The 27,156-nt window shown below is 51.0% G+C and overlaps 6 protein-coding genes across 6 annotated transcripts; 3 read left to right on the top strand and 3 right to left on the bottom strand.

Moving 5' to 3' along the window:
• Window positions 1–1,495: 1,495 nt before the first annotated feature.
• On the bottom strand, window positions 1,496–2,863 carry LOC9629185. Its single transcript, XM_024666128.1, has 3 exons — window positions 2,693–2,863; window positions 1,683–2,631; window positions 1,496–1,631 (listed from the first exon to the last, which is right to left on the bottom strand). Exons 1-3 carry the CDS (start codon window positions 2,770–2,772, stop codon window positions 1,605–1,607), a joined length of 1,056 nt encoding a protein of 351 aa, XP_024521896.1. The 5' UTR covers window positions 2,773–2,863; the 3' UTR covers window positions 1,496–1,604.
• A 141-nt stretch (window positions 2,864–3,004) lies between these two features.
• LOC9662377 (histone-lysine N-methyltransferase ATXR3) lies at window positions 3,005–10,568 on the top strand. The gene is made up of 18 exons (XM_024666152.1): window positions 3,005–3,251; window positions 3,589–5,094; window positions 5,167–5,205; window positions 5,265–6,428; window positions 6,483–6,898; window positions 6,951–7,850; window positions 7,904–8,098; window positions 8,155–8,226; window positions 8,278–8,388; window positions 8,439–8,539; window positions 8,591–8,690; window positions 8,749–9,012; window positions 9,059–9,178; window positions 9,238–9,291; window positions 9,360–9,604; window positions 9,651–9,759; window positions 9,814–10,107; window positions 10,174–10,568. Exons 1-18 carry the CDS (start codon window positions 3,242–3,244, stop codon window positions 10,348–10,350), a joined length of 5,877 nt encoding a protein of 1,958 aa, XP_024521920.1. The 5' UTR covers window positions 3,005–3,241; the 3' UTR covers window positions 10,351–10,568.
• A 1,566-nt stretch (window positions 10,569–12,134) lies between these two features.
• On the top strand, window positions 12,135–13,317 carry LOC9662376. The gene is made up of 3 exons (XM_002992457.2): window positions 12,135–12,918; window positions 13,000–13,142; window positions 13,200–13,317. The coding sequence occupies exons 1-3, from the start codon at window positions 12,155–12,157 to the stop codon at window positions 13,301–13,303; spliced, it is 1,011 nt and encodes a 336-aa protein (XP_002992503.1). The 5' UTR covers window positions 12,135–12,154; the 3' UTR covers window positions 13,304–13,317.
• On the bottom strand, window positions 13,296–17,255 carry LOC9629183. Its single transcript, XM_002992421.2, has 3 exons — window positions 17,167–17,255; window positions 13,562–17,106; window positions 13,296–13,514 (listed from the first exon to the last, which is right to left on the bottom strand). The coding sequence occupies exons 2-3, from the start codon at window positions 17,091–17,093 to the stop codon at window positions 13,357–13,359; spliced, it is 3,690 nt and encodes a 1,229-aa protein (XP_002992467.1). The 5' UTR covers window positions 17,094–17,106; window positions 17,167–17,255; the 3' UTR covers window positions 13,296–13,356.
• A 490-nt stretch (window positions 17,256–17,745) lies between these two features.
• On the top strand, window positions 17,746–19,036 carry LOC9662166. Its single transcript, XM_002992456.2, has 3 exons — window positions 17,746–18,648; window positions 18,720–18,862; window positions 18,920–19,036. Exons 1-3 carry the CDS (start codon window positions 17,852–17,854, stop codon window positions 19,021–19,023), a joined length of 1,044 nt encoding a protein of 347 aa, XP_002992502.2. The 5' UTR covers window positions 17,746–17,851; the 3' UTR covers window positions 19,024–19,036.
• On the bottom strand, window positions 18,953–23,200 carry LOC9662165. The gene is made up of 4 exons (XM_002992420.2): window positions 23,184–23,200; window positions 22,831–23,043; window positions 19,250–22,776; window positions 18,953–19,202 (listed from the first exon to the last, which is right to left on the bottom strand). The coding sequence occupies exons 1-4, from the start codon at window positions 23,198–23,200 to the stop codon at window positions 19,045–19,047; spliced, it is 3,915 nt and encodes a 1,304-aa protein (XP_002992466.2). The 3' UTR covers window positions 18,953–19,044.
• Between the last annotated feature and the right edge of the window lie 3,956 nt (window positions 23,201–27,156).

The following is a 27,156-nucleotide window of genomic DNA, read 5'->3' as shown; positions in this document are numbered from 1 at the left end:
TGCCCGAGCGCCCCTAGACTGTGATTGTCGTCGCGAATGCCGAGAGGGGGATGAGGGCGCGCAACGTGTTCTAGCACGATGTGGTGTCGTGGACGGCCATGATTCGTTGTTTTGCGGAAGAGGGGCACGTGGACGATGCGATGGCGATATTTGATTCCGCGGCGGAAAGGAGCGTGGTGTCCTGGACGGCCATAATCGAAGGCCTGGCGACGGCGGGAGATTTGAATCGAGCGGTCGAGATGTTCTCTCTTATGCCCAAATGGGATTCCATCGCCTGGAACGCGATGATTACAGTCTTCTCCCAGAGCGGTCGCGTCGACGATGCCCAATCCTTCTTCCACTCGATGCCCTCTCGCAACATCGTCTCCTGGAACGCGCTCATCGCCGCCTACGCCCAATCTCGCCAGGTCGACGACGCCATCGCCGCGATCTCTCGCGCGCCACAGCTCGATGTGATCTCCTGGAACGCCATGATCACCGTGCACGGGCTCGTCGGAGACGCCGTCGCCGCCAAGGCCGTCTTCGATTCCATGCCCCAGGCCAATCTCGTCTCCTGGAACGCGATGATCTCGAGCTTCGCCCAGGCGGGGCTGATGGACGAGGCAAGCACCGCCTTCGATCGGATGCCCCAGAGGAATGTAATCTCCTGGACGAGCATCGCAGCCGGATTCGCCCAGAGCGGCCTCGTCGCCCCTCGGCGGACGTGCCGCCAGCGACGTAGACGCGGCCCCCTACTGTCACCGCAGCGGAGTGGGATCGAGCGATTCCCATGGGCGCCATCTCCTCCCAGCGGCAGTGGCAGAAATCATACCTGTGGACGCGGCTGGATGGGATCCGGCTCTCCTCCCCGCCGAGCCGGAGCGCAATTGGATCGCCTGGACCGCGGTGGTGGCAGCATTTGCCCAGAGCGGGCATTTGGGCGAAGCCCGGGATCTTCTCGCAAGGATCCCACACCCGGACGTCAAGTCCTGGGCCGAGATGGCGACCGCGTATGCTCGAAACGGGCATGGCAAGGTAGCACTGGAGCTGCTCAAACCGATGGAGCTCCTGGGAATTCCACCCGACGAGGCCACCTGCGTGAACATCCTGAGCGCTTGCCGGCACGTCGGGCTCGTCGAAGAAGGCCGCCAGTGCTTCTTGTACATGCTGGAAGATCGATGCGTAGATCCACACTTTGAGATCTACTGCTCCATGGTGGATTTGCTGGCTCGAGCCGGGCAGCTCCCACAGGCCGAGGAGCTTATCCAGAGCATGCCATATCTTCCCGATGATACCACCTGGGGAGCGCTGCTTGGCGGCGCTCGGATCCACAGTGATATCCAGTGTGGTCTCCGAGCGGCGTGGAGCGCGTTTGAGGCACACCCCGAGAACCCCGGACCTTATATCCTCATGGCCAATATCTTGCTCGAGTGACCACCTAGAGCTGGCTCATCAAAAACCGATTTTTTTTGTTAGATCGAAAGAAATACCATAGAGAAATTGAAGAACACAGAAGTAGAAGAACCAGTGCGCGCACCTTAAATGTTAGCTATTGATACTTATAGACTTACATAGTACAATCTGTTGAGAAATCAATCTTCAGGCTTCCAACCATTGTCAAAACATCACGACACATACTTGTCCAAGTATCCCTGCACAAAAAGAGAACAAGGATGAATTGAAACGAATGAGAGTCTCGGTACCTTGACGAGCTTGGTGATCTTTGCGTGGGAGGAATCCATGAACTGCTCGATCTTGGCCTGGCCCTTTGGGATTTCGTGACCCTGCAACGTTCCCATGACTTTGTCCACGGCCTTTTGCGCGATTGTCTTGAACGCGACTTTGCTCAGGTGGCCTTCCTTCCAAGCCGGCTTGAGCGACTCCTTGACGAAGTCTGTGATCGCGTTCCTCAGCACCTTCAAGGACCTCATCTCCCTGTCCATCATCTTCTTCCGATCATCACTCGGGCTGTGACTTTGCGTCTTTTGTAGCTCGAGAGAAAACTCCGGCGCTCCAAACATCTCCAAGTCACGCTCAACCTCTGGAAGTGGCTTGGAAAGAGCTTCATTTCGAGCTTCATCTCGAGTGTTATCTCTGGCAGCCACAGCCACTGCAGCTACTTCACACCCAGCGTGATCTGGTAAAGCCGAATCCTGATGCTCCTGTGTCTCGATTTGTGCGTGCTCTTCTTGGCATGTTTCCACCACCATTCTGTCGTAAGCTTCCACCACTCCATGCTGTTGATTCGTTTCCACCACTCTACGCTCTTGATGCGTTTCCACCACTCTATGCCCTTGATGCGTTTCCACCACTCTATGCTGCTCCTCGACACGCTCAGTCGATGGCCTGGGACTGGGACTATCTCGCCTAGAGTATCTCCTGTGACTGGGACTCTCCTCCCGTTCCCTACGAGAGTATCCATTGTGCCTGTAATCGTCCTCCAGCTCCCGGCTCCTCGATTTCCCATTCACATCCCGTCCCCTGGGATAGAAGCTCGAGTCGCGCTTACTGTGGCTGTAGCTCCTCCGCTGGTATCTGTCCTCAAACTCGTCGTGGAGAAACCAGCACTCATTCCCTCTGAAGCAATTCCCCCTGGCGTAATCCACACAGATCTTCTGCTTCTTGCCATGGATCCGCGGCGGTGGAGACCGGCTGGAAGATGAAAGTACACTGAGATAAGCGATTGGGATGGGCGAGCTAGCTCCAATCTTACCTCAATCGCTTGGGCGATCTGCTGCGATCCCTTCGGCGCCGTCCAGGGGAGCGGCTTCTACTGCGCTGCCTCTTGCTCATTGCGCCGCCGCTGGAGGAGCAAAGAACCAGCGAGCGTCATCTCGCTTTAAGCGCCATCGCCAAAGGTAGGGTTAGGGCAAGATTCCGTAGCTTCTACGGTGAAATGTACGGCAACGAATTTAAAAGTTCCACGTTTGGCAAGTAGATAACAGTAAACTTTGGTAAAAGGTTCCAGTTTTTCCTTTAGTTTTATTTCTTCTTTTTAACGATAGGCTTATACTGCGCAGCCCTAACCCCTGAAGCTTCACAGGGTTAGGGCCAACGCTAGCGTCATCAATCGTGTGTGACAGATCTTTGGGGAGGGGCGGAGGAGGAGCCGCCATAGCCACAGCGCCAAGCAGCAGGATCGTCGGGCAGCTCTGCAATCCCTCCGCGCGCTCGTAATCTTCGCGGCTATGGCGCTTTTTTCCTGCTGCGCTTAGGTCGGGGGAGCGCAATCAGCAGCGATGCACGGCGCGCAGCTACGGCAATGGGCGAGGGTGAGGTTCCGCTGCCCAAATTTCGTGCTTTCTTCTTGTTTGTGTGGCTGATTCTGGCACAGGGAACTGGGCTGGGGTTTTTCCCGTCTGTCCATGCCCCGCGGGGTGGAAGACCTAGCGTGATCTTGCCTGAGCTGTGATTCCTGGCTTGTGGAGTGGGATTTTCTCGTCCATCGTTTGCTGCATGGTCGATTGCGGGTTGAGCTGGCATGAGCCCCTCTTTCTTTTTGCTTCGATTTCTCCTCCTCAACCCTAGGACGAAGCTCGCGTTCTTTCTCCCCAGTGTCTCAATTGACTAATTTTTTGCAATTTTCTTTCTTTCCCTTTTGTTCTTCAGTGCTACCAAGCTTGTCGCGAGATTTGGTACACCAGTATGAAATTGAGGAGGAGGAAGTGACTATGGTGTCGAGCCCAGATCGACCCCCTGGATCTCCGGGCGCTCCCCTGGATCTCAATTTCCAGAATGCCAACCAAGTAGACGAGCCCACTCGCTCACTGGACGCTAGAGAGCACCAGGAAGAATTTTCTCGCGGCTCCGGCATGGATTCTCACCTGGGCGAGTCAAACCATTTTTCCCGCTCAGACAGGGAGCTGGAAAACGCTCTCCCGCTGCATCAAGACAAGGAAGATAAGGGGCGGGGTGGCAGGAAAACTCGATGGGATCCATCGCCCACCAAGCAGGGAGCTCAATCGGAGTCCGGGAACGATTTAGCTTATTGTCAAGACAATGATCTTGACGAGAGACACACCATCGGTTCTCGGAGGGCCTCTATGATCTCTTCTTCGAGCAGCTATGGAAATGGTTACGCGGACCATGATTCGAGAAGCCGGAGATACAATGACAGCCGGAGGTGTGTGACGATCCAGGGGAACATCCGCAAAGATAACTACTATAGAAACGATGTGAAGCCGGGCTTAGAGTACAAGAGCTCTTCGTACGAGCGTTCAGCGGTTTACGATAGGGGGCCTCACAGATTTGGTACTAGGAATGGCTTCGAGCGTCGGGGTGATTGGTGTGCTTCACGCGGTAGCAGGGATCATCGGGACTGGGGAAATCGCTCCGAGAGTAGAGAGAGCTACGATGCTAGAGATCGCAGGTGTGATCGGGAAGTGTTTGAGCGCAGGGACTGGATTCGAGGTGCTGAAAGAGATCGGAGGCAAGTCAGAAGCTCGGAGGAATGGCACTCGGATGACTATCGTAGCAGTAGCGGGCAGTGGGATTCAAGTAGCAGGTTTACCAGTGTACAAGCGGCGGTCCCGGCATTCCAAGCGAATGAAGGATCGGCTTTTCTTTCCTCTAGTCATCATTTGCCGCCTCCTTCCGTAGAGCACGAATCTTCTACACCTCCGCCTCCTGTGGCTGCCCTGCAGCCTGTTCTAGGTGATCCGGGAACTCGTGTTCCGATGGAGATCGAAAGTGATGGACAAGAACAGGAAGACCGAGATGAAACGTATGAGCCTGGAGAGGTGAAGGACGGGTGGGTGTACATCAACAAGAATGGAGACACGCAGGGGCCTATGGAGCTGGCTGCATTGAAGCTGCTGGCGTCCAGGGAGTTCATGCCAGACGACCACCTGGTGATGCGCTGCGGGACAAACGCCTGGATCACTCTAGAGCATGCACAGTCTCCGGACAACGGTTCGTCGGCCTTACAGAAGCTGGTAAATCCTGTCGCTGCTACTAGAAATGCAAAAGATGCTACACTGGTGGAATCGACCATCGATGGAAACGCGCAGTTCCAAAATGAGTCTTTTGAGTTCTTGGACATTGACGGAAGGGTGGAGAGAATACTTGCGACCTGTCGTGCCTCGGACCAAGGAAACGAGCTTAAATCTGTATTGAGTAAGTTTTGTGCTATTAATTAGTAAGTATCGTAAGGCGTTTAACGGGCCACTGACTTGTGTTTTGTGCCAGGTGCGTTGGATGCACAGCGACAACACTCACCAGACGAAGGTTGTGGAAAAGATGGTTTTTGCGGTCGATATTCGCTAACGCGTAATTGGCTTTTGCAGGTTCTGCTCCGCCTGAGCTGAGTAATCCGTGGAAGGACTCATACAACCTCGGATTCGGCGTTGATGCTGATTTGGAGTGTCTAGATGCGGTTCCCAGAGTTGTGCCACCCGAGCCGGTGCCTGCTCCTCCGCCGTCAACCGAGGAGGACTTGCATCATCACGATCACAATCCAAGTCCATTGAAGTGGAAGCCTGGTAGATGGACTTCCAAGGGAGGAGACTGGAAGTTACTTCATCCGGATGGTCAGAACTACGTCAAGGTGGTTCTGAATGAGGGTTCTTTGCTCTGCGAACGTCCGCATTACGGGGTTGACCCCAGGAGGCAGGTCCAGGTGTCAGAAAGACCAAAGTTTGAACTGCCACAGTGGGCACTTGACAGAAATCAGAAGGCGGATTCAAGTGCTGAAACGACGAAATCAGCTTCGGCAACCAGGCCAGCGAAGACTGCTACCAGGGCTTTCGACCATGGAAAAGAGATTGCTCCGGAGAGAGCAAGCATGGAAAGACCGAGCTCTTTCCTTACGAAGAAGGCATCTTTCAGCGATACGCGTCCTAAGACACTGCCACCTGAAAGGCACACACCTTCAGCAAGAACGTTTGCTTCGAAAGCTCAGAGACCGTCTTCATGCTCTGCAGATATCAAGGCTAAATGCAACCATGATCTTGGTAGAGGAGACTGGTTCTACAAGGATGGAGGTGGTCGCGAAAGAGGCCCGTACTCATTTGCTGAACTGCAAGCAATGATTGGAAGAGAGCTCCTAATACCGGGTACCAGCGCTTATAGGAAGAGCGATGATCTCTGGGTGCCACTCCCGCGGCCTGAGATGGATGATGGCAACTTCAACGTGACAGAGGTGACCACTTCCAGTTTTGATGGTGCTCGACGCGTGAGGAAAGTCGTGACCACAAATATCCAGCAGACTATCATGGCCTTCACCAGCGGCCAGCTACATGAACACGTTATGAAGCACTACAAAAATCAGGTGATGTCCGCGATTTTGTTCGAAGGTTTAGATGCTCGTGCAAAGCTCATAGAGTCGAACAGAAGGCTTTCAACGTGCTCTACAGTAGCTTTGCTCTCCGGCGAAGATTCTTGGATTGGATACGGAAGGTCTCACCCCTCGCCTTCGAGCTCCAATGACACAAGTGACGAACGCGAAGATGGTACGCTTATTTGCTTCCCATGGTTTACTGTAATGCCTAACTGTTCTTTTGTAGGTGACCAAGATCATCGTCCCAACAGAAGGCCTTTATTCAGGTCTAACGGATTGAGCCAGGAGCAGACTTCCAGAAAACGGCGTCTGGTTTACAATGACGATGTAGAATCGTCGGAAGATGAACTCCCGACAGGAAGAAGAACAAGACAGCGATGTCTGATCCGCAACGACGTTTTTGACTCATCGGATGAGCACTTGTACGAGGAGGGACAGAATAACAGCTGGGAGACACTAGGACAGTTGATGCTGATGCGAATCTACCATCATCTTAAAGGGGACTTGAAATCGCTGGCATTGATTTCTATGACCTGCAAATCCTGGCGCGCTGCTGTGGAGAAGTTCAAGCCAAAAGTGAAATGCCTCGATTTTACGTCCATCGGATTGCATTGCACAGATGCTGTTTTGTCTTCGGTCCAGGTATGCGAACGTTTCTTTCTTTCACTGGTTGGCTAATCATCCTACTAAACAGCAACAAAATTATGGTGGGGGCAACCTGAAGCAGATACTGCTGAAGGATTGCACGGTGCTCAGTCCGGATGCTCTCGGGAAGTTTTTGGAGGCTTGTCCGACGATTCAAGATGTTGATATCAACGGCTGTGACCAGTTCGGCGACCTTAGTCACAGTTTTCCTCAAGTAAACTGGGTATACGACGACAGTGAGGTGTCCGACAGTGCAACTCAGGGAAGCGATGATTCCCATCGCAAGATGAAAAGCTTGAACTCCATCGGCACTTGTAGCTTAAGTAAGGACGATGAAGACGTGGATGAGTCAGAGCCGATGGACATAGACCCATGCTACAGCAACGAGCAGGACATCGATTCCATGACGCAGCACAGTGGCTACAAACGGGTTAAGGTGACCACGGATATAAAGGTCCTAAAGGATAATGGTTACTTGAAAGGCAAACGGAAAACTACGGTGACGAAGAAGCTCAACAAGTTAAGACGTTCAGTGAAGTCTGTCGTACTGGATGAAGAATTCACCGAGGTGGACGAGTATGCATGCGATGTACGCGAATGGGGTGCGCGCATGACCAAGGCAGCAATGGTGCCACCGGTGACCAGGAAGTATGAGATTATTGAGGACTACTGGATAGTCATAGACAAAGACTTGGTCGAAAGGAAGATGAAAGTCGAGGTTCCAGACGACTATGAGGAGAAGCTAAGGGCTTCAAAGCTGAAGCGTGGTGAATACAGCCACCTAGACATTCCTGACATCAAGGAGTACCACCCTCGAAGAGAATTGGGGCTGGAAGTCATGGAGCAGGAGGTTTATGGAATAGACCCGTACACACATAATCTTCTTCTGGATACTATGCCAAAGATTCCAGCGATGACACTTCAAGAGAAACTGCAGTTTATGGAAGAGGTATGATCTTTCAGAATGTTTCTTGTCCTTGGCGACTTACAGTGTGTTTGCAGACATTGCTCCAAGCCATAAACAAGGAGGTAAAACAGTTTACCGGTACAGGAAAAGCGCCAATTGATTTTTCACTGGAACCCGTCATACAACGAATCGTAGATGACGCTCAAGATACGTCCATGCAACAGTTTGCCCAAGGGCTTCTCTCTAACATGCGCAATCGTACAAAGGAGAAGTATTTAGCTTATCGCAAGGTATGCTCACTGCCGTGCGCGTGCATGTTAAGGCATACTTATTAATTGCACTGCAGGGCCTCGGGGTGGTTTGTAACAAGGACGGTGGATTTAAGGAGGACGACTTTGTTGTGGAGTTCTTTGGGGAGGTACACGTTTACTTGTTTTAATTCCCACTTAACTCTGTCAATCAATTATAGGTGTATCCTGCCTGGAGATGGTATGAGAAACAGGACGGATGCCGGTATTTGCAGAAGAAAGATAAAGAACCTTTGCCAGAGTTCTACAACATTTTATTGGAACGGCCAAAGGTGCTTACCCTGATTCTTGAGCGTCAGTTACTGATCAAATGCGGTTATAGGGTGATGCTGCTGGCTACGACCTTGTAGTCGTGGATGCCATGCACAAAGCAAATTTTGCAAGTCGGATATGTCACTCATGCAGACCAAACTGCGAGGCAAAGTAAGCTTCACTCAATTAAATCAGTCCTATGTGCTAACACGGGTTTGTCAGGGTCACTGCCGTCAAAGGCCGATACATTATTGGAGTCTATGCTCTACGACCTATCCAGAATGGTGAAGAACTAACTTTCGACTATAATTCTGTGACGGAGGTGAAGTTCACTCTCTTTCTCTTTATGATTTGTGCAAGCCTGACACGTCGTCTTACAGAGCAAAGAGGAGTACAACAACTCAATCTGTTTGTGCGGAAGCCAGTGTTGTCGTGGGAGCTATCTTAATCTTGCTAATGCGGGAGCTTCACAAGATGTTATCAAGGAGCGGCATGGTCTACTGGACCGGCATGTTCTACTTCTTGAAGCCTGCTGTGAGGGGCCGGTGACAAGGTTGGAGCTCGAAGAGATGAGGCAGGCGGGTGTTGGATCTTGTCTTCTGGACGGCTTGCCGGATTGGTTGCTAAAATATACGGCCCGACTGGTATGTTTTAAATTTTAAACTTTGATCTCCACTCATGTTTTTGTAGGTGGAGTTTATGAATCTGGAACGGCAACTACTGCCTGACGAGCTCATGAGAAGTGTTAAAAAGAAGAGAAAGGATGCCGATTTATCTTATGAACTCGGTAGAGTCGATGCCGAGAACCAGGTTTGAAATCACATCAAAGGGGACTTTGGACGTTTGTAACCCACCTCTGTTGTTTACAGGCCGAGGGTGTCTACAATCAAAGGCTGCAAAACATTGCCATCACACTTGACAAAGTAAATGTTCCTCTTTTTTCTCTTCGTGATCTTCTTTTATTGACGGCGTTTTCTTTTGCCGGTTTCAGGTGAGGTACGTCCTGCGGCAACTGTTCACGGATCCTCGGGAGGCACCACCTCTTTTGAAAAAGCTCGATCAGAAGGAACTCGTTTCGCGTCTGTGGAGTGCAGAGAATTCGATTGTGAACGAGCTGCTTAGCTGTATGATGCCACACATCCCGGCGGATAGATTAGCTGAGTTGAAGCGGCAGGTTCAAGAGCATACGCCAGACGAAAGAGACGACGGGGGAAGCCTCCGGGAGTCACTCTTATGGTACGTTTTCTCTTTCTTGTGTTGTTCTTGCTGACGATTTCTTTAGGCTAAGAGATACGCTGCGAGGTTTGGAGCCGACAGTGTTGTCAAGACATGATGCAGCTGCAGACCTGGTTCAGATGTACGCGTACACTCAGTGCTTCTTTACGTGCGAGGTATGCGTGTCTATGGTTTGTGTTGATCGTCTCATCACGCATATTTTACCGCAGGAGTATGGCACCTTTGAGTCCCCTCCGATTGAAATAAGCTCCCTGGATCTTGGCAAGCATGTCAATCCTCCCTCTTGCCACAAGTGGAAGAAGACGTACAATAAGGAGTACGTGCTTGGGCAGCTCATATCCTGGTTCAAGCAGACATGCGCTGATCCTGGTGCCAGCCTTGTACAGCAACGAAGAGGCTGCCTGGTGCTCCCGGATTTCTCGTCCTGCTACGCCAAGGGCTTGCAGCAAGATTCTCGGCGTGCGTACGGCTCCAGGTTTCGAGAAGAAATGTTCCCGCGAATGGTACGCTCGATGCGTTTCTCTCGTTTCTCTCGTTTCTCTGTGGCTAACTTGGTTCTTGTTGCGCAGGAGCGCTGGCCTCAAAAGCAGTGGCCAAAGTCACAGTTTTGGGAGTTCAAGAGTAACAGAGGGCTGTTTGGGAGTCCAATGCTGGATGCCGTGCAGCGACGCGGCTATCCAGACTCGGAGATGATGCATTGGCTCAAGACGAGGCCCGTTAACTTTGAAGGCCCCTACGACGATTGAGAAAGAAGAGAGAGCAGGGACGAAAAACAAAGGAAAGAGAAGGGAAGGAGCCACATCTTGTTTTACGATGATTAGCTCATCGCGGTGGGCTAATCATCCTAAAACAAGGAATGTGGAAACAAGGTTTGTTCTTGTTTTTGTACAGATATACATTGTCCGCGTTTTGTCGTTTGATTTTTCTTACATGGTCCCTTTTTTAAAAACGAATATTCTCTAGCCCTAACGAACTTTAGGGCTCCTTTTTCTAATGCGAATATTCTATTAAGATTAGGGCTTCTGACAAGCGCCAGCCGTTGGATATAGCGCAAACTACTCTTTAAAGAGCGAACATCTCTAGATCACTATTGTGCCGACGATCATACGAGGCCTGCCACTGATTACCGAAGGATCATCGGGCGTTCCCTTGTGCCCACTCCATGCTAACACTTCCTCGAGGTTTTCCCTGGCTCCAATTGCACGCCCTGCCACCTCCACCCCATCTAGCGTCCACTTGGCCTTCACACCTTCCAGTGGGAAAAACGCGCCCTCCCCACAAGCAAAGGCGCCCAGCTGCTGCACAAACTTGACCCAGATCGCAACAGGCCTGTTGTCCCAAGGCTGCTCCACCGGACGTTTGGGAGCGACTTCCACAGGCCGCGGACCAAACTCTGCCGAAGATACCCGTCCTGCCAACAAATCTTCGATACGTGCATCACTCAGGCCGCAAGCTTTCCCGAGGCGATGCAGCCACTGTTTGAAATCAGGCCAAGCATCGCGATCGAGCCTGGAAACGTAGGCTGCGAAGTCGCCTAGCGTTCCACTCTCCGCCTCCAGCATCTGGATAGCGGCCTCCATAGTCACAGTAGGCCGCTCTTGGGAGAGCTCCACCAAGCGGAAAACAAGAGCCTGACAGTCCGACGGAGGGGGGATTTCGTCGTCGTGAACATGTTCAGCTGCAATGTCGAGATCTTCTCCTCGTCCTCGCGCCAAGCAAACTCGAGGTCGATCAATGCGAACTGGTTGCCACCCAAGAGGATCATGTTGCGGGGGTGGACGTCCTTGTGCCGGCAGCCGATCAGGTGAAGGTGGAATAGCCCCAGGAGGATGTCAACCGCCAACTTGCACAAGACACCCCCATGGAACTTCATGCCTCGAATGCAAAGTCCCAGCGGCTTTGTGACAAGCCCATGCACGTCACCAAACTGGCTGTGCTCGGTAGCAGCTCCCCATGCCCGGAAGCAGCCATCGCTGACAAGCACGGGCAAGCTGGGCGACTTGATCCCTCGCTTGCAAAGCGACGCCAACGCTGAAACTTCAACACCGAGGTTCATGTCGGCCTCGTAGTCCAGCTTGAGAACAAGCTGATCGCCTGTGGTGAGATCGATGGCACTGTAAACGGCGATGGAGCGGGACGTATGCAATAGCTTCTCTAGCCGGATCTCCAAAGCATCACCTCCAGTGCACATGAATCGGCCCCTGTGGCCTGCTGAGAATGGGCCATAATACCCACCGATCTGGAACGGTTGGCTCTGGCTGCCATCCCTGTTTGTTTCTGATCGCACCTTTTCGATGTGCAAATCTCCATTGTAGCCCAAATCGACTGGCAATGGCTCGCAGTGGCACGCAGCCATTGCCGCACAAGGTGACGGATCGCTGTAGAACACGTCCATCGTTCCCTTATAATCTTCTTAAAACCTTTTTACTTTTCAACAAGGGCATCTTTACTGACTTAAATGTTTCACGATGGCTCGAATAATTCCATTCCGTGTTGACTTTCACTGGAATTCTAGGATGAAAGGAGGAGGCATACCATAGGTCATGTAAGATGGACACGGCAGGAAATGTGGTCGGCTTGGTAGATATGGCAATAAAACTTGTGCGACACATACTCCAAGTGAGGGAAGAGCTTAAAAATGCACCACTCAAGCTGCAAGATCTAGTCTCTTGTGTAGATCATGCGGGGAGCTTGTTACTGGATCTTCAAGCAGCAGGTGAGTCTGGCCCTATCACCCGGGTGAGATCAGTCGTCATAGAGGAGCTTGGAAAGGAATTGGCAGCCGCGAATGTGAAGATTCAAAGATTTACTGGCTCGACCAAGAGTGGGAACTTGGATGCCGGTGTGTTGAAGGCATTTTTTGGACAAGGGCTTGTCAAGCAAAACCGACGCACTGAAGAGATCACTGCTCGGATCAAGGAGCAGCTCACGACTTTGAATCATGCACTCACTGTGGAGACTCGCCTTGCTGTGATCACAGCCTCGAGTTTTTGCTCGCCGAGACAGAGACCTGGAATTGTGCAGCTTCTGGATAGGCTTGCTGTGGAGAATGCGGATGACGAGGTGTGCAGGGTGGCTCTGGAGATTGGAGGAAAATTTGGGTCGAAGTTTTTGTCTAGAACTCCAGAATCTAATGACTTGAAAAGGGCGGCCCGAGAGGGAGGTTATGAGATCGAAAACTCTACCAAGATCAGGTTTGAGATATCGGTGGATGAAGACGACTACTTTTTCTATGTTGTCACCTTTGATTGCACCAAAGCATTGGTTGAGCTGTTCTATCCGAATCACTCTTTAGCAAACCATAGCCTTAACAGGTAAAGTTCATGCAAGCATAACTTTATAGCACTTCCTGAGACACTTTGAGACACTCCCTAACATTTTGTATTGCATTACAGCAAGTTCAAGCGATTTTTTCCAGACCAAGTGAAAAGTAGGCGTGATCCCATAAGTTTCCGCATCGAGAGCTCTGATCCCAGCTTCACACAAGTTGAGCAGCAGATTGTTTACATTGTTTTCGCAGGGGCGAAACTACATGAAGGTTTCTTCTCAAAGTTCTTTTTTCTTATCGCTTTCTAAACTGTTTTGTCTTCCACAGATGAACCACACAGAGCGCTAGAGATGAAAGATATCCAGGATAACATCAACATCTCAAGCAAAATAATTGTCAGGAAATACATCTTTGACATCATGCCAGTGTAATTACGAATTCGACATTGAAGTGTTTAGTCTAGTTTGTGGAATTGGGCTGGAGCTTAAGCTTCCTCAGCCAAACTTATTCTCAATGTGGGACTTCCTAGAGCAACCAGAGGAGCCCAGAAGCGGATGGGCTTTCCAGAATCGATCAACTTGAGCATCGAAAACCTCACGGCCTCGACAATGGTATGTTGCTTGTTGAGCTCTTCAAACACACCTGTGCAACAAAGTAAGAAACGAAACGAAAAGGAAAAGTTTTGATACCAGTCATGAGTTGCAGTGTGGCAGCATCGTCCACTTTCCACAGCGTGACAAGCACACACGCCGCACCAGCCTGCAACACTGCTCGCCCGAGCCCCAGCAATCCCTCGCTGGTAACCACGCCATCGCCCGTTTGACAAGCGCTCAGAACCACGAGACGAGCCGCGATGCCCTTCTCCAGCCGCTCAATCTCCTTGGCAGTGAGAACTTGATCGTGGAGCACAGCTTGTTGCTTCAAAGCAAGATCGACCTCTCGGCGGAGGCTGCTCGTCACACCCACTGTAAGCTCGTTGAATCCTTGCTGCTGGTTTTGCCCTTGCATGACCAAGGCACCGTGAGGATAAGCCGGGCTCACCAGCCCGTGAGTTGCGAGCACGGCTACACGCACGGACGCGCTGGACAGCGCTTGCATGACGGAGCTCTTTGTCATGGCTGCGCCGACTAACGCATCCACGCCGAGCTGCTTGGCAATCTCCTCCGCTTCTTTCCTCGCACCTGGAAGTTGAGGCTGATCGAGACCCATTGGCTCCGGATCCCCAGCAACGAAGAAAGATGGCTCGTCGATATCGTGGTGATGCTCTTGGTGGAGCTGGCAGCGTCGCAGAGCTCGGATGGAAGGGATGACTCCCACATTCTTCTTCTCGACGAGGAACCGGCCTTCGGATCCATCGTATAGTGCGGCAAACGGGACGACTGACATGGTTCCTTGTGGAGCAAAGATGACGGTGTCATGGGGCTCGATGTGCTCCCAAACAGGCAGGACAGTGAGCTTGTAGAGAATCCCCAGCGCCACCTTTGCCTCTGCCTCGTGGCTCTCGCGTTGGATCACTGTTCTGGCCTTCCTGATGAGCGCGTCTAGATTTCCACCCATCACCTTGTTTTCCTTGGAAGCAAAGAATTCCTGCAAGCGGACGCGCTTGAAGCGGACAGTGAAATCCTCCCCTGGTGTGGAATGCACAACGTAGATGAGTAGTGAAGAGAGTGGATGGTTTGCCGAGAATGCATACTCCACCACCACTGAGTTACAGCCAGCTCTCGCAACAGCCTCTTTGATGCAGCTTGCAGCGTGGTGATCGTCCTTGTCGAATGCCAAAGGGTCCAGTAACTTTGGACTTGCGGGAGTGGAGTTTCTAAGAGCTTGGTCGGCCAAGTGAAAGTACAATCTCATGCGACTCCTCTCGGCCCACAAGAGTGCATCCACGAAACTGTTTGCCTTCGATGAGATCTTCTGCAAGAAATAGTATATGTGCTTCATATCGTCATCCAGAAGAGTCACCCAAGCAGACTCCATGTTTTGCAGTTCCATCTGGACGTCCGCAAACAGGTGAGCTGCTTCACGAGCTTCCGAGGCCGACTCCTCCATTCTTCCTTCTGTCGCGAGTATAGAAGCCCGAATGCGTTTGATCTTTCCCATGAGCAGTGCATCGTCACTGCTTACCAGGCTCGTAGCACTGTCCAGCTTAAGCATAGCAACGCTGTAGTTTTTCATGTGGAAGTGAACCACTGCTTCCCCGGCATAAGCTCTCACAAGATCTTGCAGGTTCCACTCGCCGAATCTCCGCATGATTTGTACTGCTCGATCGTACTCAGCCAGCGCTTTCTCGAAGGAGGCCATAGCCGGGACAGGATTGCCTTTGCGTTGTTGCTCAGCTCCTCTGTCATTGAACAGTCCTGCGCGGTTGATATAAACCTGTGCCGCATGTATCGACATGTCGTCGGGAATCTCTTCCAGAGCCTGATCAAACTTGTCAAGAGCCGAATCCAAGTCTCCCATCTTTCTATATGCGTATGCCAGACCATTTAGCGTCGAGTACCTGAGCGTCCAATGCTTCGAGGCTTCAAGCAAGTCCGTTAGCGTCTTGACGGATGCCTCATTGTCTCCGAGGAGCCGGTTTGCAACGCCATAGTAGAACATCAAGTGAGGGTCTTCGCCATACTTGCTCTTGAACCGGCTGGCCAGATCGAAAGCAGCGCTGAAACGGCTGCTCTGGACGTAACACAAAAAGAGTATGGAGTACACCATGCCCAGGCGATTGTCCAAGCACTCCCTCGCTTCCAAAGTTTCCTTTGCGATCTCCAGCTTCGCTTGAGCTTGGATGTTGTTTCCAAGCGCAAACAGGCACTTCCCGACTCCCAGCATAACATCTACTCTCAGATCCCAGTCCGTCTCCAGCAAAGCCGCGTGCTCCGCTTGAATGCGGCCAAACATCTCGAAAGCTCTCACTATATCCAAGCACGACTTCACCTCGAGGCAGCACCTGATGTGTGAAGAAACCTTGTCTCTCTCCGTTGGAGCCAATGCAGTGCACAGCTCAAACCTCTCCAAGGCCTTATCGTGCTCCGACCTCCGGGAGAGCAGCAACCCCATTGCACGATGGAAACGAAACAGCAACTCCGTCTCGTCTCCTGGCAGCAAACTAATGCCCCTGTCCAAGTGCTCGTAAGCATCGTCTAGCGAGCCACGGGAGAGCATAACCACGCCAAGCAGCCCGTATGCTTCGCCCGTGAGAACTTGCATGGAGCGTGGAAGAACCATCTGAGCACCACCATCCTCATCGCACTCACCGAAAAACTCGGATATCACCCTGCCGTGCTGCTGGACGAGGAGACAATTTAGCAGCCAGATATTTGCACTCGCAAGCCGCCTGGCTTGCAGCTGCAAATCTCCCTGGATTCGAAGTGCCGCTTTCAAGCTCCACACCAAGCAATCCACAGCCTGGTCACAGTCACTGCAATGTTCCACTGCCAAACAACCTGCAGCCCACCAGCCAAAGCTCGCCACTCCAAAAATCTCCTCTTCTCCGGCGGCCAGTGCCATCTCCCGGAAAGATTCCACTGCCTGCTTGTACTCTTTTCGATCCATGTAAACGAATCCAAGCAACTTGTATCCGTTGAATTGCCGCCCGCCACCCAAGCTGACGCATGCATTGGCATGCTCCAACGCCAAGTCAAGTTCCCCTAAGCGGCGGTACGCGTCTCCTAGGAAGCTGTGCACCCCCGCGGCGTGGTAGACGATATGCGGTGCGAGCCCCGCTTTGAGATACTCCACTGCGCTGCCAAACTCTCCTTTGTCAAACAGCAGCCAGCCCAGCTCGAACTTGCCCCGCTCCACGGTATTCAGCTGGAAAACCTCATTCAGATCGTCACCCAGATGATCTTGCGCCAGTCTCAGTCCTGCCTCAAGATCCGCCTTCGCGGATTCCAGCTCTTCCACACCGGGTCTGAGCAGGATGCCTCTCTCGATCAAGGCCAGGACTTGGAACCTGACATACCCCTCGCTTGCAGCTCGCTCTTGAATCGATTCGAATAACAGAATGGCGTCGCTGACTCTGTCCAGATGAACCATGGCATAAGCCATGCTGGCGCAGATGGAGAGATCAATCTTGCTGCTACTGCTGCTGCAACTGCAAAGGCTTACCCCGCATTGCTCCTCGAGGCGTTGCACTGCCGACTCAATCTCCAGCTTGAGCTGCCCAGTTGCAGGGCCATAGGCCGGAACTGGGATGACACTCAAGAAGTGATCTATTGCTTCCATGATCGTGCTTGCCCTACAGATGGACTATGTAAGACCAGTTCCACCATCTTTTGACTTTTTCAATTCCATGTACCTTTTGAGCTCACTGGATGATGTTTCGCCAGAAGATAATCCACACGCAACTCAAGCGTCCAAAAACAAGCAACAACGCTTGGCTCGAAAGGCAAAAGCTTCGAATTCCCTGGATGATTTTATCTCCATCCAAAGTCTAAAGCCCAGTACTGCGCTCTTTCCTTTAGCTCGAGACCAAAATGATCCAGCTGCGAGAGTAACACCACGGTGATGGAATGCATCCCGATTTGGAGATGTATATGCTGACGTTCTATTTTCAAAGAATCATTAAGCGTTCCCTTTACCCACCCATGCTAACACTTTCTGCCTGGACGCCCTTGACCTCCAACCCATCTAGCTCCTTCACAAGAATCTCTCTAGAGGAAACTTGGAAGAAAATCTAAGAACAGTACATCAAAGAAAACGCGCAAGAGAATCAAAGAAGACGTAGAAAGGAGAAAGGAATCGAAAGCTACGTACCTGCGAAGATAAGATATGGAACCCGGTGAGCTCCATTGATGTAGATGGCGTCGGAGACAAGCAGTGCCAAACACAACTCTCCTTTCGTGCTCTAATTGATGAGTGGAAGGAGCAGGGGGAATCCTAAAGAAAAAAGTGCTATTCAACAAAGGGCATCTTTACTGACTTAAGTGTTTCGCAATGGCTCGAATAATTCCTTCCGTGTTGACTGTCACTGGAATCCTAGGATGAAAGGAGGAGCATACCATAGGTTTTGTAAGATGGACACGGCAGGAAGTGTGGTCGGCTTGGTAGATCTGGCAATAAAACTTGTGCAACACATACTCCAAGTGAGGGAAGAGCTTAAAAATGCACCACTCAAGCTGCAAGATCTAGTCTCTTGTGTGGATCATGCGGGGAGTTTGTTACTGGATCTTCAAGCAGCAGGTGAGTCTGGCCCTATCACCCGGGTGAGATCAGTCGTCATAGAGGAGCTTGGAAAGGAATTGGCAGCCGCGAATGTGAAGATTCAAAGATTTACTGGCTCGACCAAGAGTGGGAACTTGGATGCCCGTGTGTTGAAGGCATTTTTTGGACAAGGGCTTGTCAAGCAAAACCGACGCACTGAAGAGATCACTGCTCGGATCAAGGAGCAGCTCACGACTTTGAATCATGCACTCACTGTGGAGACTCGCCTTGCTGTGATCACAGCCTCGAGTTTTTGCTCGCCGAGACAGAGACCTGGAATTGTGCAGCTTCTGGATAGGCTTGCTGTGGAGAATGCGGATGACGAGGTGTGCAGGGTGGCTCTGGAGATTGGAGGAAAATTTGGGTCGAAGTTTTTGTCTAGAACTCCAGAATCTAATGACTTGAAAAGGGCGGCCCGAGAGGGAGGTTATGAGATCGAAAACTCTACCAAGATCAGGTTTGAGATATCGGTGGATGAAGACGACTACTTTTTCTATGTTGTCACCTTTGATTGCACCAAAGCATTGGTTGAGCTGTTCTATCCGAATCACTCTTTAGCCAACCATAGCCTCAACAGGTAAAGTTCATGCAAGCATAACTTTGTAGCACTTCCTGAGACACTCCCTAACATTTTGTATTGCATTACAGCAAGTTCAATCGATTTTTTCCAGACCAAGTGAAAAGTAGGCGTGATCCCATAAGTTTCCGCATCGAGAGCTCTGATCCCAGCTTCACACAAGTTGAGCAGCAGATTGTTTATATTGTTTTCGCAGGGGCGAAACTACATGAAGGTTTCTTCTCAAAGTTCGTTTTTCTTATCGCTTTCTAAACTGTTTTGTCTTCCACAGATGAACCACACAGAGTGCTAGAGATGAAAGATATCCAGGATAACATCAGCATCTCAAACAAAATAATTGTCAGGAAATACATCTTTGACATCATGCGAGTGTAGTTTGTGGAATTGGGCTGGAACTTAAGCTTCCTCAGCCAAACTTATTCTCAATGTGGGACTTCCTAGAGCAACCAGAGGAGCCCAGAAGCGGATGGGCTTTCCAGAATCGATCAACTTGAGCATCGAAAACCTCACGGCCTCGACAATGGTATGTTGCTTGTTGAGCTCTTCAAACACACCTGTGCAACAAAGTAAGAAACGAAACGAAAAGGAAAAGTTTTGATACCAGTCATGAGTTGCAGTGTGGCAGCATCGTCCACTTTCCACAGCGTGACAAGCACACACGCCGCACCAGCCTGCAACACTGCTCGCCCGAGCCCCAGCAATCCCTCGCTGGTAACCACGCCATCGCCCGTTTGACAAGCGCTCAGAACCACGAGACGAGCCGCGATGCCCTTCTCCAGCCGCTCGATCTCCTTGGCAGTGAGAACTTGATCGTGGAGCACAGCTTGTTGCTTCAAAGCAAGATCGACCTCTCGGCGGAGGCTGCTCGTCACACCCACTGTAAGCTCGTTGAATCCTTGCTGCTGGTTTTGCCCTTGCATGACCAAGGCACCGTGAGGATAAGCCGGGCTCACCAGCCCGTGAGTTGCGAGCACGGCTACACGCACGGACGCGTTAGACAGCGCTTGCATGACGGAGCTCTTTGTCATGGCTGCGCCGACTAACGCATCCACGCCGAGCTGCTTGGCAATCTCCTCGGCTTCTTTCCTCGCACCTGGAAGTTGAGGCTGATCGAGACCCATTGGCTCCGGATCCCCAGCAACGAAGAAAGATGGCTCGTCGATATGATCGTGGTGATGATCTTGGTGGAGCTGGCAACGTCGCAGAGCTCGGATGGAAGGGATGACTCCCACATTCTTCTTCTCGACGAGGAACTGGCCTTCGGATCCATCGTATAGTGCGGCAAACGGGACGAGTGACATGGTTCCTTGCGGAGCAAAGATGACGGTGTCATGGGGCTCGATGTGCTCCCAAACAGGCAGGACAGTGAGCTTGTAGAGAATCCCCAGCGCCACCTTTGCCTCTGCCTCGTGGCTCTCGCGTTGGATCACTGTTCTGGCCTTCCTGATGAGCGCGTCTAGATTTCCACCCATCACCTTGTTTTCCTTGGAAGCAAAGAATTCCTGCAAGCGGACGCGCTTGAAGCGGACAGTGAAATCCTCCCCTACTGTGGAATGCACAACGTAGATGAGTAGTGAAGAGAGTGGATGGTTTGCCGAGAATGCATACTCCACCACCACTGAGTTACAGCCAGCTCTCGCAACAGCCTCTTTGATGCAGCTTGCAGCGTGGTGATCGTCCTTGTCGAATGCCAAAGGGTCCAGTAACTTTGGACTTGCGGGAGTGGAGTTTCTAAGAGCTTGGTCGGCCAAGTGAAAGTACAATCTCATGCGACTCCTCTCGGCCCACAAGAGTGCATCCACGAAACTGTTTGCCTCCGATGAGATCTTTTGCATGAAATAGTATATGTGCTTCATATCGTCATCCAGAAGAGTCACCCAAGCAGACTCCATGTTTTGCAGCTTCATCTGGACGTCCGCAAACAGGAGAGCTGCTTCACGAGCTTCTGAGGCCGACTCCTCCATTCTTCCTTCTGCCGCGAGTATAGAAGCCCGAATGCGTTTGATCTTTCCCATGAGCAGTGCATCGTCACTGCTTACCAGGCTCGTAGCACTGTCCAGCTTAAGCATAGCAACGCTGTAGTTTTTCATGTGGAAGTGAACCACTGCTTCCCCGGCATACGCTCTCACAAGATCTTGCAGGTTCCACTCGCCGAATCTCCGCATGATTTGTACTGCTCGATCGTACTCAGCCAGCGCTTTCTCGTAGGAGGCCATAGCCGGGACAGGCTTGCCTTTGCGCTGTTGCTCAGCTCCTCTGTCATTGAACAGTCCTGCGCGGTTGATATAAACCTGTGCGGCATGTATCGATATGTTGTCGGGAATCTCTTCCAGAGCCTGATCAAACTTCTCAAGAGCCGAATCCAAGTCTCCCATCTTTCTATATGCGTAAGCCAGAGAACTTAGCGTGGAGTACCTGAGCGTCCAGTCCTTCGAGGCTTCGAGCAAGTCTGTTAGCTTCTTGACGGACGCCTCATTGTCTCCGAGGAGCCGGTTTGCAACGCCGTGGTAGAGCATCAAGTAAGCGTATTCGCCACACTTGCTCTGGAACCGGCTGGCCAGCTCGAAAGCAGCGCTGAAACGGTTGCTTTGGACGTAACACAGGAAGAGCATCGAGTACAACGCGCCCAGGCGAGTGTCTGCAAGGCGCTCCCTCGCTTCCAAAGTTTCCTTTGCGGTTTCCAGCGTCGCTTGAGCTTGGACGTTGTTTCCAAGCGCAAACAGGCACTGCCCGACCCCCAACATAACATCCACTCTCAGATCCCAGTCCGTCTCCAGCAAAGCCGCGTGCTCCGCTTGAATGCGGCCAAACATCTCGAAAGCTCTCACCACATCCAAGCACGACTTCACCTCGAGGCAGCACCTGATGTGTGAAGAAACCTTGTCTCTCTCCGTTGGAGCCAATGCAGTGCACAGCTCAAACCTCTCCAAGGCCTTATCGTGCTCCGACCTCCGGGAGAGCAGCAACCCCATTGCACGATGGAACCGAAAAAGTAGCTTTGTCTCGTCCCCTGGCAGCAAACTAATGCCCCTGTCCAAGTGCTCGTAAGCATCGTCCAGCGAGCCACGGGAGAGCATAACCACACCAAGCAGCCCGTATGCTTCACCCTTGAGAACTTGCATGGAGGGTGGAACAACCATCTGATCACCAGCATCCTGAATGCGCTCACAGACAAACTCGGATATCACCCTGCCATGCTGCTGGACGAGGAGACAAGTTAGCAGCCAGATATTTGCACTCGCAAGCCGCCTGGCTTGCAGCTGCAAATCTCCCTGGATTCGAAGTGCCGCTTTCAAGCTCCACACCAAGCAATCCACAGCCTGGTCACAGTCACTGCAATGTTCCACTGCCAAACAACCTGCAGCCCACCAGCCAAAGCTCGCCACTCCAAAAATCTCCGCTTCTCCGGCGGCCAGTGCCATCTCCCGGAAAGATTCCACTGCCTGCTTGTACTCTTTTCGATCCATGTAAACGAATCCAAGCAACTTGTATCCGTTGAATTGCCGCCCGCCACCCAAGCTGACGCATCCATTGGCATGCTCCAAGGCCAAGTCAAGTTCCCCTAAGCGGCGGTACGCGTCACCTAGGAAGCTGTGCACCGGTGCGAGCCCCGCTTTGAGATACTCCACTGCGCTGCCAAACTCTCCTTTGTCAAACAGCAGCCAGCCCAGCTCGAACTTGCCCCGCTCCACGATATTCAGCTGGAAAAACTCATCCAGATCGTCACCCAGATGATCTTGCGCCAGTCTCAGTCCTGCCTCAAGATCCGCCTTCGCGGATTCCAGCTCTTCCACACAGGGTCTGAGCAGGATGCCTCTCTCGATCAAGGCCAGGACTTGCACCCTAACATTCTCCTGGCTTGCAGCTCGCTCTTGCATCGATTCGAATAACAGAATGGCGTCGCTGACTCTGTCCAGATGAACCATGGCATAAGCCATGTTGGCGCAGATGGAGAGATCGATCTTGCTGCTACTGCTGCTGCAACTGCAAAGGCTTACCCCGCATTCCTCCTCGAGGCGTTGCACTGCCGACTCAATCTCCAGCTTGAGCTGCCCAGTTGCAGGGCCATAGGCCGGAAGTGGGATGACACTCAAGAAGTGATCTATTGCTTCCATGATCGTGCTTGCCCTACAGATGGACTACCACTGTAAGACCAGTTCCACCATTTTCAATTCAATGTACCTGTTGAGCTCACTGGATGATGTTTCGCCAGAAGATAATCCAGGAAGTTCCCCACGCGACTCAAGCGTCCCAAAACAGGCAAAAACGCTTGGCTCTAAAGGCAAAAGCTTCGAATTCCCTGGATGATTTGATCTCCATCCAAAGTCTAAAGCCCAGTACCGCGCTCTTTCGTCTAGCTCGGGGCTTTGTGCTTTCCAGACCAATATGAACCAGCTGCGAGAGTAACACCACGGTGATGGAATGAATCACGATTTGGAGATATAAATGCTGACGTTCTATTTTAAAAGGATCATCGGGCATTCCCTTGTGCCCACTCCATGTCCATGCTAACACTTTCTGCCTGGACGCCCTACCATGACCTCCACCCCATCCTTCACACCTTCCAGTGGGAAGAATGTGCCTCCCGCTTGAGCAAAGACTTGCAATGGCTTGCCATTGCGCCAAACACAACTCTCCTTTCGTGCTTTAATTGGAATCCTAAAGAAGTGGTAAATATATTTCAAGGAACTATGATTTGATGAGAAAAGATACACCAAGTAAACTTTATTATCAATTAACTCCAAGATAATATGCTAAAGAACTCATTAGAGATAACATAGCATTAAAACAGAAAAATCATTTATAAAGCTATTTAAAAATTATTATGCAATATTATATTTTTTTAATTCCGTGGTTAGTTTGTATAATTTAAAAAAATATCAGATCAGATTATATGACACAAATCTATTAAATATTTTTATTGTATTAAATAATTTATAATTTCATTATCAGATTAAATAACACAACTTGTTAGAAATATATTTTAAAAATTTAAATAATAATATATTCTTTAACAAAGTGACACAGGTAACTCCATCTCAATATATATTTAATACTTAGCTTTTAAAAATTTATTTGAAATTTATAAGCTAATTTAGATTTAAAGTCATAGTAATAATAATCTATTTACTTAATTTCTTATATGTCATGGAGAGATACTAAAGTTCACCAAAGAGTAGTATGGAGAAATACTAAAACTACTAAGGATTGGAACAATAAAATGTAATATAGACAAATCAAAAAATGCAAATACATAAACTTTTAGGTGATTAACTTAAACTTATGTAAAAAAACTAAAGAAATAAAGTGGAAAACAACTTTAAAATTAATACATAAGCAAATAAGTTTTTTTCCATCTGTGAGTGTATGGAATATGGAAAGGGAATACAGAAATGTGCATATCAATTAGCCCAAAAACCCTAGCTTATATATAGGAGCGAGTGGTCTGGATTGAAACCAATCCAACGGCTACCAAAATCCCACTACGCTAATATTAGTATATGGCATCGTAGCTGTACACTTGGCCCTCACATCATCCCCTCCTCTTGGAATAATAGAAGGCCGTCAGGGTTCTCTTGTAGATGGGCCGGGATCTGGAGGAACGTTAGGAGGAGGCATCGGTAGATCTGTAGACGGTATTAATTGCTCTTGATCCCTTTGTATGAAGCATTTTAACCGCTGCACATGCACAATCTCCGGAGGATCGGTCTACTGAACGTCATGCTGAACCTCATAAACTTGTGGTCCAACTTGCCGCAATACCCGATTGTAAGCCACAAATTTTTCCTTTCCAATTTGCCAGCTTACCTCGCCTATCCGTCCAACACCGCCTTGGCTTTTGCTAAGTTCCCTTGCCAAGGTTCTCGCCTATGGTACTAGCTCCTACTTGGTCTCAGCTACTCACTGCACGAGCAACGGAGTGTTAGCCATCCATCCACGGATTCCCAAATCACTCCCAATCCCCCTCCCTGGGTTAGACTGGACTTAAGGTTCGGCTACACTCCCCGCAAGCACAAGCAGCCAAGCACACCAAGCTTCCAAGTTCCTAACATCCTTTGGTACCACAAGACTTGATCATGGGACCCTCTAAAGTCTTGAGTGCAACACTTGCTTCGGGACGCCGGGGTGAAACACCGTGGCTTAGCGGCCCGGTATGGGTACCTCTCGCCCCCCACTTCCATCCCGAAGGAAGGCCCAAGCCCCTAGGAAGGGCGAGGATCAATGAGCCGCATGGTACTCAAGTGGGGCACCACTCCACATGAGCCGGGAGCACCGCAATCGATTTCCCTTTCGGGAGTGGGAGCTGCTCTTGAGCACTTCCTTGGATGGCCCCTCCGGCACCAACCAAGTCCATGCTCACTCCCACCCAAGGCCCCTCGGTCCCAGTCCCAACCTCAAGTCAGTTTGGGAGCCCCATTGGAGAGTCCCTTCTAAACTGGTTCCTGGACCTCACTATCCCTACTATACTTTTGGAACCCCCTGCAGCCCCCCCCCCCCCTGGGAGACGCACGCTTTGGGCTTTCACCCCTTGACCCGTATTAGTATTTGGATTTAGTCTCTGGCTCGATCTCGGACCCGATTTCGGATCCGACTTCGGATTCGGTCTCGGATTTGATCTCAGACCCGACCTCGGACTCGACCTCGGACTCGGTCTCGGACCCGATTTCGGATCTCGGACTCCGTCTCAAACTCGGTCTCGAACTCGGACTCGAACTCGGTCCCCGAGTCGGTCTCGGACTCGATTCCGGACTCTATCTCGAACTCGGTCCTAGAGTCGGTCTTGGACTCGATCTTCGACTTGGTCCCATCCGATGAACTCTTTGTCATTTTGGTCATGCTTTCGGGGTTCCTTTAGCCTACGACACCTCGGCGAGTTGGTTCCTTACAACTCCACCACCCATAGAAGAAGTTCAATGCCCACATTGAATGTCTCGTTTTATCCTACGACTTGTTGACCATGTCTCCAGGGGCATCCCCCCACTTAGCGGTGTGCCTAAGTTAGCCTCCCCGGCCAAGAGCCCATGACAACGGAATATAGGTGTCCCTATACTCCTCCCCTCACCACGCCCTAGTATAGGGTCGGGACTTGAACCCAGCCTTGCTTTACTAGGGGGTTGGGACTCGAACCCAACCTCCGTAGAATACGTCTACGGATTCGACATCCCCGCAGGGAGTCGGGCGTAGCTCCCTACGCCTGGTCGACCTAGCTAACCCATGCTAATTAGCTTACCTTCGGCGCGCCTTCGGGTCCCAACATATGCCACTTGCTCAACTTTGCAAATTGATATTTTTAATTGAACTTTGCATAAGTACATAGAGTTCTGCCTTGCAGAAATTCCTCCACTAGATCTCGCGCTTTCGCTAGGTTCTCCTCCGGTTCCCATGTTGCTTCGCAGTGTGGAAATCCTTTCCACTTCACATGGAACTCTCTCACCTCGCGTCCTTGTCGCTTGCTCTTGCGCGCATTGAGGATGGCCTCGACTTCGTATTCCTCTTCCCCTTGGATAACCTCAGGTAAAGGTCTTACTTGGTCCTTGCGAAGCAGATCCTCAAAGTACGGCTTGAGTAAGTTCACGTGGAACACTGGGTGCATCTTCCCCATCTCTCGAGGAAGTCGGAGTCGGTAAGCCACTTTACCGATTCGTGCCTCGATCTCGTAAGGCCCCGCAAACCTGCTTAAGGAACTCAAGATCAATTCATTTACAGGAATACATGCATTTTTACCTTTGGGTCAACTTTCGGCTGATCCCACTTGGTAGCCTGAGGTTCTTGGTGTTCAGCCACACCTTCTCCCCAACTTGGAACTCTACATCCCGGCGCTTTAAGTTCGCGTACTTGGTCTGCCTTTGTTGAGCCCGTTCCAAGGAATCCCTCACTAGATTCCAAATGTTGAGTCTTTCCGCCGTGAATGCCTCCACTGCGGGTAGCTCTCCATGATACTCGGCCACGCCGAGTTCCACAGGACCTTCAATAGCTCGCCCATTGATGACTTCCCATGGACTCACCCCGATACTCGAATGTGGTGAGTTGTTATAACACATTTCCGCAAGTCCCAAATGACTTACCCAATCGGTCTGGTCTCCCAAGACATAGCATCGCAAATAATCCTCCAGCTGCCTATTCACCCTTTCCGTTTGTCCGTCTGTCAAGAAGTGTTAGGGCCACTAAACTTGACTTAATTCCCCATACCTGTCTGTGGGTGATAGGCTGTGCTGAATTTCAACTTGGTGCGATACTGTTCCAGGAGGGTCCTCCAGAACCTACTAGTGAAGATCTTATCTCGATCTGAGATAATCTCTTCTGGCCTTCCCCGCACTTGAACCACTTGTTCGAAGAACAGCTTCGCCACACTTTCCGCATCCACTTCCGTTGTGGTGGGTATGAAATGTGCCATCTTCGAAAATCGATCCACCACCACGAATATCGCATCGAACCCCTCGCTTGGGGGTAGTCCCGTGATAAAGTCCATCGTAAGACATTTCCATGGACGATCTGGAATTGGGATGC

This window comes from Selaginella moellendorffii, unplaced genomic scaffold (genome assembly GCF_000143415.4).
Source record: "Selaginella moellendorffii unplaced genomic scaffold, v1.0 SELMOscaffold_136, whole genome shotgun sequence".
NCBI classification, from domain to species: Eukaryota; Viridiplantae; Streptophyta; class Lycopodiopsida; order Selaginellales; family Selaginellaceae; genus Selaginella; species Selaginella moellendorffii.
This window is presented reverse-complemented; position numbering and strand designations above follow the sequence as displayed.

Excerpts from the sequence above, each read along its gene's own strand:
- LOC9629185 (XM_024666128.1), bottom strand. The coding sequence starts at position 2,772 with ATGAGCAAGAGGCAGCGCAGTAGAAGCCGCTCCCCTGGACGGCGCCGA. Across the intron at positions 2,632-2,692 it reads AGATCGCCCAAGCGATTGAG|CCGGTCTCCACCGCCGCGGA; the intron begins GTAAGATTGGAG and ends TTCATCTTCCAG. Across the intron at positions 1,632-1,682 it reads AGATCACCAAGCTCGTCAAG|GGATACTTGGACAAGTATGT; the intron begins GTACCGAGACTC and ends CTTTTTGTGCAG.
- LOC9662377 (XM_024666152.1), top strand. Across the intron at positions 5,206-5,264 it reads ACAACACTCACCAGACGAAG|GTTCTGCTCCGCCTGAGCTG; the intron begins GTTGTGGAAAAG and ends TGGCTTTTGCAG. Across the intron at positions 6,899-6,950 it reads CTGTTTTGTCTTCGGTCCAG|CAACAAAATTATGGTGGGGG; the intron begins GTATGCGAACGT and ends CCTACTAAACAG.
- LOC9662376 (XM_002992457.2), top strand. The coding sequence starts at position 12,155 with ATGGACACGGCAGGAAATGTGGTCGGCTTGGTAGATATGGCAATAAAA. Across the intron at positions 12,919-12,999 it reads GCAAACCATAGCCTTAACAG|CAAGTTCAAGCGATTTTTTC; the intron begins GTAAAGTTCATG and ends ATTGCATTACAG. Across the intron at positions 13,143-13,199 it reads AGGGGCGAAACTACATGAAG|ATGAACCACACAGAGCGCTA; the intron begins GTTTCTTCTCAA and ends TGTCTTCCACAG.
- LOC9629183 (XM_002992421.2), bottom strand. The coding sequence starts at position 17,093 with ATGGAAGCAATAGATCACTTCTTGAGTGTCATCCCAGTTCCGGCCTAT. Across the intron at positions 13,515-13,561 it reads CACACTGCAACTCATGACTG|GTGTGTTTGAAGAGCTCAAC; the intron begins GTATCAAAACTT and ends TTTGTTGCACAG.
- LOC9662166 (XM_002992456.2), top strand. The coding sequence starts at position 17,852 with ATGAAAGGAGGAGCATACCATAGGTTTTGTAAGATGGACACGGCAGGA. Across the intron at positions 18,649-18,719 it reads GCCAACCATAGCCTCAACAG|CAAGTTCAATCGATTTTTTC; the intron begins GTAAAGTTCATG and ends ATTGCATTACAG. Across the intron at positions 18,863-18,919 it reads AGGGGCGAAACTACATGAAG|ATGAACCACACAGAGTGCTA; the intron begins GTTTCTTCTCAA and ends TGTCTTCCACAG.
- LOC9662165 (XM_002992420.2), bottom strand. Across the intron at positions 22,777-22,830 it reads TCATCCAGTGAGCTCAACAG|GGCAAGCACGATCATGGAAG; the intron begins GTACATTGAATT and ends GTCCATCTGTAG. Across the intron at positions 19,203-19,249 it reads CACACTGCAACTCATGACTG|GTGTGTTTGAAGAGCTCAAC; the intron begins GTATCAAAACTT and ends TTTGTTGCACAG.